Source organism: Lactuca virosa, chromosome 6 (assembly GCF_052849685.1).
Source record: "Lactuca virosa cultivar CGN04683 chromosome 6, Lactuca_virosa_CGN04683_v6, whole genome shotgun sequence".
NCBI classification, from domain to species: Eukaryota; Viridiplantae; Streptophyta; class Magnoliopsida; order Asterales; family Asteraceae; genus Lactuca; species Lactuca virosa.
Genome location: NC_136431.1, coordinates 80,401,067 through 80,413,590, shown reverse-complemented (window position 1 = coordinate 80,413,590; position 12,524 = coordinate 80,401,067). Strand labels below are relative to the sequence as shown.

Sequence of the window (12,524 nt, the reverse complement as noted above, 5' to 3'; positions counted from 1 at the left end):
ATCGAAAAATTATGGTGCTCCTCAATTGATGCACATTGGGTTATCCGTTAGACGACACTACAAGGTTGGATTTTAGGACATGTGTGTTGAACATATTGTAAGATTAAGTTGTAGAGATCTACGAAGCAACATATCAAAAATATGTTCATTCATGTGTTCATGTATGCAACACAATATCTTTAAAGCAATTCGCTCACTACTAAACATTTGTTTTGTTGACGGGACATAATAGCTACTACGATGCTCGAAGACATCCACACAATTAATAATCGAAATATTAGTCACTGACATTTGATTATTGTTACACCCTATTTTTGGTGATATTCACCAACATAAAAAAATAAAAATATTAAAGATGAAATGATTAAATATCATTGAAGGACTGTAGCAACATAATCAAGAATATGTAGATGAAAAGTGAAGGTCGATGAATAATGATGGGCCATTTATGTAAATTTACTCAAAGTCAAGGATTGTAGCAAGAACGAACTTCTCGTTATGGCAAATCCAAGAAAACATAACGCATCCATGGCGAGAGATTTTTTAGGAAATCAAAACGGGATTCGTATCGTCTTCAGAAAATTCTGGTGGGTGTGATCTCGCTGCCTTTTCAAATTTTGGGGTTCATGTCATTGTTGATCAAACACCAATGATTTATACAAAGCGAATATGGATTTCACATTTCATCACTCAAACGTAATCCATTTTCTGAAACCCCCCAAATTAACCTCTCCACTAAATTTCATCATCTTGAATCTGTCCTATTAACGAATTTCCCACATTCGCAATCCATGCGACGTGTATAATTGATCAAGTCTATGTTTTTGCTGTTTGATAAAAGGTCTCAAAGAAAAAGGGTAAAAGCTAGGAGGAACTAGGGATGCGGGCTTCTGTAATGGCCAGAAGACCGGCAACTTGGACATTTTCCGGCATTGTTGTCGCCGTTCTGTTGCAGGGAGTGGTTGTTCTGTGTAAGGCTCCGGCGACTCTTAAACTGGAAAGAGCTTTTCCGCACAATCAACGGATGGAATTGAGCAAACTTAGAGATAGAGATAATCTAAGGCACAGTAGATTCTTGAAGCAGCAATTATCGTCTTCTACAAAAGATGTTATTGACTTCCCACTTCAGGGCACTTTTGATCCTTATCGTGTTGGGTATTTCCTTAATCTATTTCTTCTTAATACATCCTCTCGATTGTGATATACTATGTTTCTTCATTTAATTAGTTTGATTTCTTTTGTATACAATCTTAAATTGAATGAATTTCGTGCCCAATTTTTTTCAAAATTTCTCCACATTTTCGTAATTTTTTTTTTATCTCCTCTACTCATAAGAAAATGCAATTTTTTTCCTTTAATATTTAGGTGCCTCAATTCCGCGTCTTTATAGAAAATGCAATTTTTTTCCTCGTTTTCATTGGAAAGACGACCAGTTAAGGGTGGGAGGGAAATGGGTCGGGTTGGGTTGATTTGTATAATTAAGCGGATTGAGATTTTCAACCCAACCCAACTTGTTTAAAATGAGACTTAACCCAACTTCTTAGATGAACGGTTCAACCCGTGTTTGACCTTAGCTTACTTTTTTTTTTCTCAAACCAATTTGTTATATGATAAACGGTTGGACCTTGGTTGACCTATTTAAATTTCAAAGTTTAAGTAGGATAAAAAATGTTTACAACAACATTCATCGAGTCCCATACAAATGAGGTAAGAGGGAGGTAGGATGGTCGACAACCCCTCCATAGGGTTGAGAGACATGTTCTGTAGAAGCCTTTGGCAAAAAAGAAAATAAAAATGCAAATACAAATAAATATGTAAAAGAAAAGTTTCGTAATCATGCCCACATCAAAGATATCCTTTCATAAGATCTTTGCATATAAAACGTCAACTGCTATTGAGTGATAAAATGGTATGTCCGTATAAAGAGACCGAAAACAAAAAAGAAATTACACACATAAAGAGGAGCAAGGATGAACAAGTAAAACATGAATAAATATGCTAGTAATGGATCCATATATAAGGAGTAACTAGAAAGAATATACTAGTTACACATGAATACATGATGTAATTAAATAGAAAAACAAGAGTAAGAAAGTGAGAATTGGCCGACAAGAACTAACAATGAAGAGGGAGCTAGACCCTAGACTATGCTAATACTATTTTGGTACCTTAATTCTAAGTCTCCACACTCCACACTCTACTATCTGAGCTCATGTCCTTGGTAAGGGCTAACTCCTTCAAGTCTAACCTCATGCTATCTTCCCACTTCCATATCGACCAACCACTCCTCCTCACACCCTCAACTGTAATGGACTCCACACTTTTAACAACAACAACCGATTGTCTCCTATAGACATGACCACATCACCATAATCTTCAGTCTCTCAATTTCTCGATAATCGATGCCACACCCAACGAATTCCTAATTGACGTGTACGACAATGTTATACCATCTTCCTCACTTCTGCCACCTCCATTTTTCTCTCATATTCCTTTTTAATTGGCCAACACATTCGAATCCATACAACAAAGCTCATCTTCTTGCCATCCTACAATGTTTTCCCTTTACTTTCAGCGGCACCTTCTTGTCATACAAAACTCGTGTCATTGCCCTCCACTTTAACCATCCCACATTTATGCAGTGTGTAACGTTATCCTCAACATCATTTTCCTTATGGATCATAGTATGAAAAATGTTTAAACCTAGTTAAATTAGTTAAAAACCCAGTAATTGTTTAAAGTTAAAAAACACAACTACAGATTAACTTTCCAAAGTTTTAAGACTTTAGGATTTTGTTTTTGTATTTTTCTAGGTTATAAGATTAAATAAAAATAAAATATATATTTAGATGGGTTGGCGGCTTGGCATCAGATCGGAAAGTTCAACCCTAGCACAACCTATTAAATAAAACGGGTTGATCGGGTTGACCCGTTAGATCAAAATTTTCCATCTCAAATTAAGGGACCACAGTTTTGTTGTTTGATATGTCAGTTTCTTTATTTTGAAGATATTTTTTTTTTTGTATATGTAGGCTTTATTATACAAAAGTGCAATTGGGTTCACCTCCAAAGGAATACTATGTACAAGTGGACACGGGAAGTGATGTGTTGTGGGTCAGTTGTAAAGACTGTAAAGGTTGCCCTACATCTAGTGGACTCAAAGTATTACTTACTCAAGTTCTCATTTGTAAAAAGATTCATTGACTTTGACTTTTGAATAACTAACTGTGACACTATTCTTTCCTTCCATACTGAAACAGGTTCCAATTGAGTTTTATGATCATGAAAGCTCGAAAACATCTTCTTTGGTCAAATGTTCAGATGATATGTGTCTTGTAGGAATGAAATTTGGTGATGCAGATTGTTCACATACAAGCACTCGTTGTATTTACAAATTTAAATATGGAGATGGAAGTGCAACATCGGGTTATTATGCGTCTGATTTAATTCATTTAGAAATGATGTCAGATGAGTCAAACCCTTCATCAAATGCTTCATCCAAAGTGATATTCGGGTGAGCAGCTAATGACTTGTTTACAATGATGCTTGTTGATCTAAGGTAGTGTTTGGTATCCTGGAATCGAAGAGGGAATGGAATTAAACGTTGCACTGGAATGAAAATTCATGTTTGTTTACAACAACAAAAAAAATGGAATGTGACATTTCTCATAGAAAGTGATTCCTTTCTCCTTGGGTGATTTTGGAGAAGGTTTTTTATCAGCATTATTATTATTTTTACATTCTTTGATGGAATGGAAACTCTAACTAAATTATTTTTTTTGTTTTTTTTCCAAAGTTAACAAAAAAATTTTTTTTTGTCAGAATTCTATTTTTAGATTTCGTGGTATTTAATTTTTTATTTTTATAAAAAAATTTCTTTAAGTGGATTTGTTTACTATTTCAAATACATATAGCATATATTCAAACAATATAAAATATTTTTATATGCAATATATCTAGCAACACATCTCTATTTCATTAAAGCGATTTTTCAAAAACAACATATTTTCTTTATTTATTAATTTAAATTCATTTAGTTTTCTAATTATATGTAATAAACATGTCAAACATAACTCATTCCATTCCCTTAACTCTTTAAGTCAATCAAGCATGGTGATGGAAGGTAAAGATGCATTCTATTACCTTGTTCTTTCAATTACATTGTTCTTTCAAATCTTTTATGATTCTATTCCATCATATCAAACAAACCCTAACATATTTATAGAACAGTTGTAGCACATCTCAATCTGGGGAGTTATCCGAACCCGAGAGAGCGGTCAACGGGATCTTTGGTTTTGGTCAACAGGGTTTATCCGTAATTTCACAACTTGCTTCAAAAGGGGCAGCTCCAGATGCATTCTCTCATTGCCTTAATGGTGGTGGTGATGGTGGTGGCATTCTAGTTCTTGGTCAAATAATGAATCCAAAAATGGTCTATTCACCACTCATTCCATCACAGTAAGTTTTCTTTCACTCAAAATAAATTTTAGGGTTCCTCAAAATATTACTTCTTTGATCATTTTTTTTGTGCATGTAGGCCACATTATAATCTACATATGACTAGTATTTCAGTCAATGACAAAACATTGCCAATTGATCCATCAGCTTTTGAAATATCAAAACACCGAAAAGGAACCATAATTGATTCTGGAACAACACTTGGATACCTAACAGAAGAGGCCTACAATCCTTTTGTGGATGCTGTAAGTATGAAAAGGGCAAATATGTCATAAACTTTATGTTGCTGATCTTGATGACTAATGAGTTTGCATAATGTTTAGATTACAAAGTTTGTTCCTCAATCTGTAAAAGCTTTTGATGCAAAGGGATACCAGTGTTATCTAACTAACGATAGGTTTTTTTTTCATCTTGAAACTTCATAGCTCTTTAATGAATTTAGTATTTCCATTTAATCATATTTTAATTTCATTTCAGTGTCTCTGAGATCTTTCCGACTGTGAGCTTAAATTTTGAGGGTGATGCTTCCATGAATTTAAAACCAGATAATTACCTTTTGGAACAAAACACTGTGGTATTTCCATGCTAAATATTATCATAAGTTATTTTTTTTAAAATTTTAAAATGAGGGAATATACAAACAAGAATTAAATATGTTTAGGATGGTGGATTGGCATGGTGTATAGGGTTTCAGAAGGTTAAGGGTCAAGGACTTACGATTTTAGGAGGTATAACTTACAAGCAGTGACATATGAAGATTTTATCTAAATTTAATTTTTTTATATTCTTGATTACCTTTTTAATTATATGTTCTTATTTCATGCAGACATTGTTTTGAAAGACAAGGCTATTGTTTATGACTTGGGCGCTCAACGAATTGGATGGGTAGACCACGATTGTAAGTCCTTTAACATAAAATTCTTGATTGATTGAAGATGAAAATAGAAAAACTAGTTCTCTAATTTTGATTAGTTAGAAGAGTAGGATTTTACATTTGTTATTCCAACTATACATGATTGACATAATTAGTCCTTAAACTACACATTATGCACTATACATATTAACAAACAAAAAAGATTGTAATATTTTGAATCTTGTTATCAGGTAGAACACCTGTTAACGTGTCTGCTACATCAAGTGGTCGCAGAAGAATCTCAAGTAGCAGCAGTTCACTGCAGCACAAACCTTATCAACTGACCCTCATCATGATTCTTGCTTACATGCTACATTTATTGGTATTTGATTGTTTCTCATCGTAACATCTTAGTTTTCTAGAAGTAAATATTTTTGTTTGTGTGATATATATTATATAGTATTAATCATCACACACACATGGCACCTTTTATTTATTTATTGGTAGGTATGTCAATTTTCGATCTTAGTGAGCTAGGAAATAACAGACTAACAAATTCATGTACAAAATTTTTGTTGTATATGTGACACAAGTATATATAAGTTACACATAGTTCATTGTAAAGTTTTATAACAGCAATTCCCTTTCATTGTATAATCTTTCTAAACGAATATAATTGATTGAAATTATCAGACTACCACCGGTAGTACTACATGATACATCATCTAAAAATCAAATTTTATAGGTGACATATGTGCTTATCAACAACATTCATGGATGATGTTATACATAACATAAGTACATGGTAGATACACAAGAAATCACCGTGCATATGATTATTCTGTCTATGGTTGCCTCTTTTGCACAACAGTTAAGATAACACATGGCATGTAGTACAATTGTTGATTTATTTTCCCAATCTCTCGTTGTTTAAGGATGATCAAACCAAAACCCAAATTGTATTTATGTTTAACAATTCATTGTATTTTGTAAATTTCTTGCAATGCTGATCAAAGAGAAGAGAAATCTCCATCCATTCCTACTTAGAAGACTCGTAAAAAAGATGGTGATAACATAAGTCTTGCATTCAATTGAAAATTGTGTTGTACATGTTTGAAGAAGTCATAAAGTTGTGATCAAAAGTGTTGCTGAATCTGCAAATTATTGCAAAAACTTTGCAACGAAGTACATCATAAATTTTGTAAATAATATCTTACTATATGTTGTTGTAATATCTAATTGGAATTTTTTTACTGAATATTTTATCTTATAAATTTTTTAAGGTTTTAAAAATATGTGTTTTCATAAAAATTAAGAAGTGAATCTTTTTTTTATGTCTAAATCAAGAAAAAAGTTAAGGGTTTGCTCGTTACCTTATATGACAGTTTTAGGAAAAAAAAAATTTCTTAAAAAAGTTTCTCCAACCCAATCAACTATGGAACATGTATGGTCACGGAATGACAAAAGCAAAACCAGATAGTTCCCTCATTGTGGTACCTTTTTTTTGAAACGGCAAACTATTCTAGTCCTAATCTAATTCTAAACACCACCTATGTCTCCTAATAAGACTTGAACCTATGACCTCTCATTTGAGAGAGTCACTCCTTACCGCTAGGCCAAAGGCCCTTTGGTAAATATTGTGGTACCCCATTGGGTGGATTGTTGGTACCCTTCTAGGAAATAGAAAACAAGGTAGTTCCTGAAGCTCTTCCTCGGGATAGGATAGATCCCTACCTTCGTGCAATATTCGATATCACCTAAAAGGTTGCACACCACAGAGCTGGAGAGTCGTAAACCATGCTAGGTATCCAAAAAATAATTCATCGATGTATGACTGTTGTATAAGGTCAAAGTCCATATACACAAGTCAAACACACCCAAAAACCAATGGGTATGTTGAAATATTACAATGTACATGCACAATTTGTTGGTGATTTTAGTGTCACCATGTCATTTTATTTATGTAACTGGAACTAACATGTGAGCTAAGGGGCTTCTTAATTTGTACTCTAAAATATGTACGGGTTGGTGCGGAGTGCATGCATGTATAAGATCGAATTAGAAGCCGGTTCGACGTCAAGTCGGGGGTCTGGGGGCAGCGCCCCTGGGTCCGGGGTTTCCAAAGGGGTTGCGCCCCTTTGGCGGGGACTAGGGGCAGAGCCCCTAGCTGGGGTTGAGGGGCAGCGCCCCAAAACCTCACCGAATTTTACATATGGGAACATAGGTGGAAAATTCAGATTCTTGAGGGTGATTATGGTAAAACTAACGAAACTCGTTAGTTTTGGTAACCCTAAATCCTCATTAATCCGGATTACCCTGACTTGCTTACAAAGCAACTAATGACGGCCCAACCCTAATGAAACCCTAATTTCGTTTATTATAAAAACGACACTTCCTGTTGTGAAGTGAGATACGAACTTTAGCTCTCGTTTTCTTCAAACTTTCACAGAATCCTTCTAGCAATTTGGCTTAGAATTTCTGTACCTAGTATCGTAAGTGTTCACTTGGATTATCCTAGGTTGACTTTCTTGCAACCCAGGCATAAGGTAGAAATATCAGTTCGGAAAGTGCTCTCACGATCCAAGTTGGTATTCAGATCTCCACCACAAACCCTATATTATTTAACACAATTCAGGGGGGAAGGGGGGAATCAGAATTTGGATATTATATTATTAGTAGTATAAATTTATGTAATTATTTTTTTGAACGAAAAATCCAATCTACATATAAACTATTCTGAATTCCGCTTTATGTCCCAGAGGGAACTTAAACCTTCGACCTCAACACCTAATCGCTGGGCTAGAAGCTATTTGGTATTTATGTAATATATATTCATACATATTAAGTCAACATCACACCAAGGTGGGTAAGTTGTCCGACCAATAAATTTTTCTCTGATCCAAAGCGTAGGGTACTGAAAAACTGGTCGGTACAGTCATCCATTAAACATTACATGTACTACACTTGATAAACAATGGCACCCATATCATAATATGTAGACAATGGACATAAACATTAACACATTCAGTAACATAATAATGTGTTAAGTGTTAACACATATAAAGAGTTAGAAAATCTTTAACCAAAAATATCCATGCTCGTAGTTCCCAAAAGTGGAATCCTAAAAAGGCATTGTCGCCTGCTCATGAAAAAATGGTGGCCGAACTAGTACTTGTCTATTCCTAACGATATATATGACGATAATGACATCGTTAAGGGAATCACCCATGCTATGGGGATGTAGGCATGAAGGACCCATGATTTTCATTTGGGTCTAAAGGCATCATGAGGATATGTGTGTCTTCCATCAAGGAGTTCAATGCTATGATAATGGGTTCTTCAACATGGGCATATCAACCTTTATGGACTATTTGTCAACCTAAATTTAACTTATAGGTTAGTCATTATCAACAGAGCAATGATGATATAAATTGTAACGTCCCAAAAATAAGACCCAAAAGTTCCATTTTTAATTTAATAAAATCAGTATTCCAAAAACATCATCATTGCAATCCCAATAAAACAAGTGTACCAATCATCCCGAACTCTTCCCACTGAAACCAGAAGTACGTGAAACAAATGAAAACCGTACGTACAAAGCTTAGTGAGTTCCCCAAGATACCACATACCATACATATCGTACATATAACGGGCCCCTCCCACTAAGTATAACGAGCCCTGCCCAAACTCATATAACGGGCACCGCCCACTGAATACAATGGGCCCCGCCCACTGAGTATAACAGGCCCCACCCAAACTCATATAACGGGCCCCGCCCACTGAGTATAACAGGCCCCACCCAAACTCATATAACGGGCCCCGCCTACTAAACATATAACAATATAATCATATAATCATTCAAACACATGCAAAAATCACAAAGATAATAGCATACCCTAAAATCATCGGGCCCCGCCCACATACAAATCATATATGCATAACCAGATACTAGCATACATAATAACCATTGGGCCCTGCCCAGTAAGCATACAAGCACATACATATGCAAGAATCATGTAGACATCTAGCACCCTACATAGCAAACCATGGGACGACATTGGTGCCTTCAACCCGCTAAACATAGTGAGAAAACTCACCTCGAATTGTTGAACCATACTGATAAATCCATGGTTGCTGGTCCGACAAATCCCAAGTTATCAACATCAAATAACATCCAATTAATACTTGGATTCCAATCCATAACTATCATCCCACAATTAGGGTAAAGAGACCATTTTACCCCTTATCTAGCTTGGTCCAAAACTAAGGCCCAAACCTACTATCCAAAAGGCCCAAAAACCAATTTATCATACAAGGCCCAATCATGGCCCAATTTTCCAAATTAGGCCCAATTCCCTTCCATGGCCTTAACCCAACGCCCAATAATGTTCCCAGACTAAAATAACACTTGAAATCAGTCGGCCCAACAAAGCCCTAAACATCTAGGTCCACAAGAATGGCCCAAACCAAAGCCCAAACGATCTGAGGTCCACTCTGTTGAGTATGCGGGGCGTACTCATCTTGTGCATGTAGCGTACTTACCTTAGGGCTTGTACGCTAAGTGTACCTGCTTGTACGCCCAACATACCCTCGCATATAACCAACTTCCATTTTAAGCTTTTATTCCATAATGACTTTACACCACAACCTAGACCTGGCTTCCTTGGACTGATTTACCATGTAAAGTTACTAACTTTACGTTCATGCATGGCTAAAAGAAGCTCTTAAGCTTTAAAAGGACTGAATATGTGACTTAATGCATGCATGAGACCCAATACCTCATAAAGTTGGCACCTTTATGCATAAGGAAGTCTCAATAAGCTCATATCCAAAAGAAATTGTCCTTAAAATGTCTTAACTCAACAACCAACCTAAAAGGGACCAAAAACATAACAAATCAAGCCATAAAGAGATCTAAACATCTACAAGCCAAGGTATGAACTTGATACCTCCAAAGTCTTGCAAAAAGGACGATGATTCTGGATCTATGAACTCCTCATCAAACAAATGTAACGCCCGTGTTTCTAGCTAAGCATTAGTATGATGATGTAATAGTTAGGGTAAACAATTGTAACCTATTTTGAAGTAATAAAGAAGAATTATTTGAGTATTATGTGATTTTATGTGCATTATATTTATTTATAATAACGTAATAAAATAGTAATAAAAATAAGCGTAAAAAACAAACTAATAGATAGATCCAATATCTATGAAGAAAGTTGAAGTAGTCGTAACAAGGATTTCGAGGATATAAGGAACGCTGAAATCCGACATATAACGAAGAAGTTATGACCTGTCGAAGTTTAGCGGCAAAACCGGCAAGACACCGGGAATCGTAAAAAGTGAATTTACGATAAAATGCTTTTTAGCCTTAATAATATAAATGAAAGTCGTTGTATACGTTAAACCGAGAGCATGCATAAAAAGAACGTCAAAATCTGACTTCATATGAGGAAGTTATGATTTTTCTAAGATTTAGCATAGTAGTGCACAACCCGGAAATCGAATTTTAGATCGGTCTTTTCTGGCCGTGAAATTGGGGATGTCACAGTTGGTATCAGAGTATTAGTTTAAGCAAACTAGGAATTTGTAGGATTTCTAGACTTAAACTTAGAATGTTAAGCGATGATTGTGAGATGAGTGTCTGCTATATTTTAGACACGAGCACTGGCTTATTTTAGGAAAGATACCTAAATTGCTATTATGTGCAAAATGATTTATGTTATAGCTATAAATATGCCTTATATGCTATTAATTGATCGGATCTATGGTCTATTTCCGACCGGATCTGGAAACTTTATGTGTTCAGAATTCTAAACGTATAAATTATGGTATTAGAACTAGCATGTAACTTTTCGGAGTGACAAGGAGCAATTAAACGTCTATCGTAAATAAAGATCCAAATTCACCTACTTTGGTGTATAGATCGACATGGTGAGAACTTGAAGCGGAGTAGGAAACGCTAATGGGAACCATCAGCCTAAGCCACCTGTGATTGAGCGTGCACCAGAAGTAGTAGCTGCACCCGAGCCAATCACAATGACAGGAGTACAAGCCATGATTCAAATGATGTTGGATTGGCAGATGGAAGAGATAAGGCGTCTACTTTAATAGATTAGGGATGAACCTACTGTGCCTGTTGAACAACCTGAACTGAATGAGGGTCAGTCAGAAAAAGGAAACTACGTTCGTATTGTTGGCCAAGCTGAACCGTCAGTGGTTAGAAGAAATAACCAAGATGAAGGGGTTGAAAGGAATGGATGCAAGTACAAAGACTTTACGACTTGCAAGCCATCAATTTTTACTGGGAAAGAAGATCCAATCGGAGTTATGGACTGGATATCTGAAATGGAGCTAGCTTTCATAACGTGTGGTTGCAAGGGCAAGCTATAAACCACTTTTGCAGTGCGTCAGTTTAGGGTTAGCGTTGTTCGCTGGTGGAACACCTTGTGGAAGACCATAAGACCTAATGAGCCACTACAACTGACATGGGCAGAGTTCTTGGTCCACTTTAAACGCAAGTTCTGCTCAGCCCAAAACATGTTGGAACTAGAGAATCAGTTTCTAAAACTGAAGAAGGGCAGCATGTCCATTGACGAGTATATCAATGCCTTCACAGACAAAGTGTAGTTTTCTTTACGCATTGTCCCTAACGAGATACCGAAAATCGATAACTATACGAAGGGACTACCATGGGAGTATATCGTGCCAATATGCCATACACCTACTCTTGAGGTAGCTATCTGGGCTGCCAAGTCTGTTGAGAAGATGATCAAGGGAAGAGCCGTCATCAAGGTTGAAGTGGGCGAGAAAAAGAAGTTTGATGGATGTTCAAGGTCCAACAAGAAGAGCAAATTCTCGAAGTCTGGTTCGAAGAAATTTAGAGGAGGATGGGGTGAAGCGAAGTGGTGCGATAAGTGCAAAAATAAGCACTATGGAAAATGTGATGGGGAGGTCGCTTGTTTTAAGTGTGGAAAGTCTAGGCATTATGCCAATGCAACAAAAAGGTCTGTTATGGGTGTAATGAAGAAGGGCGGATTTCGAGGGACCGCCCGAAGAAAAAGGAGGCGACAAGGCCTAATGTTCCACCAAAGCCAAAAGCAAGAGCATTCCAGATGACATTGGAAACCGCAAAAGATGCAACAGATGTCGCTTCAGGTACCTTTCTCATAAATAGATTGCCTGCCAATATATTGTTTGATTCGGGAGAAAA

At 36.1% G+C, this 12,524-nt stretch overlaps 1 protein-coding gene across 1 annotated transcript; it reads left to right on the top strand.

Moving 5' to 3' along the window:
* Window positions 1–555: 555 nt before the first annotated feature.
* On the top strand, window positions 556–5,813 carry LOC145120716 (aspartic proteinase 36-like). Its single transcript, XM_079056519.1, has 10 exons — window positions 556–1,155; window positions 3,033–3,162; window positions 3,261–3,514; window positions 4,231–4,458; window positions 4,538–4,703; window positions 4,782–4,855; window positions 4,936–5,032; window positions 5,120–5,186; window positions 5,285–5,356; window positions 5,563–5,813. Exons 1-10 carry the CDS (start codon window positions 881–883, stop codon window positions 5,715–5,717), a joined length of 1,518 nt encoding a protein of 505 aa, XP_078912645.1. The 5' UTR covers window positions 556–880; the 3' UTR covers window positions 5,718–5,813.
* The last annotated feature ends 6,711 nt before the right edge of the window (window positions 5,814–12,524 follow it).

Coding starts and splice junctions, on each gene's coding strand:
- LOC145120716 (XM_079056519.1), top strand. CDS start 881: ATGCGGGCTTCTGTAATGGCCAGAAGACCGGCAACTTGGACATTTTCC. Junction 3,515..4,230: donor TCATCCAAAGTGATATTCGG/GTGAGCAGCTAA, acceptor TTTATAGAACAG/TTGTAGCACATCTCAATCTG. Junction 5,357..5,562: donor TGGATGGGTAGACCACGATT/GTAAGTCCTTTA, acceptor TCTTGTTATCAG/GTAGAACACCTGTTAACGTG.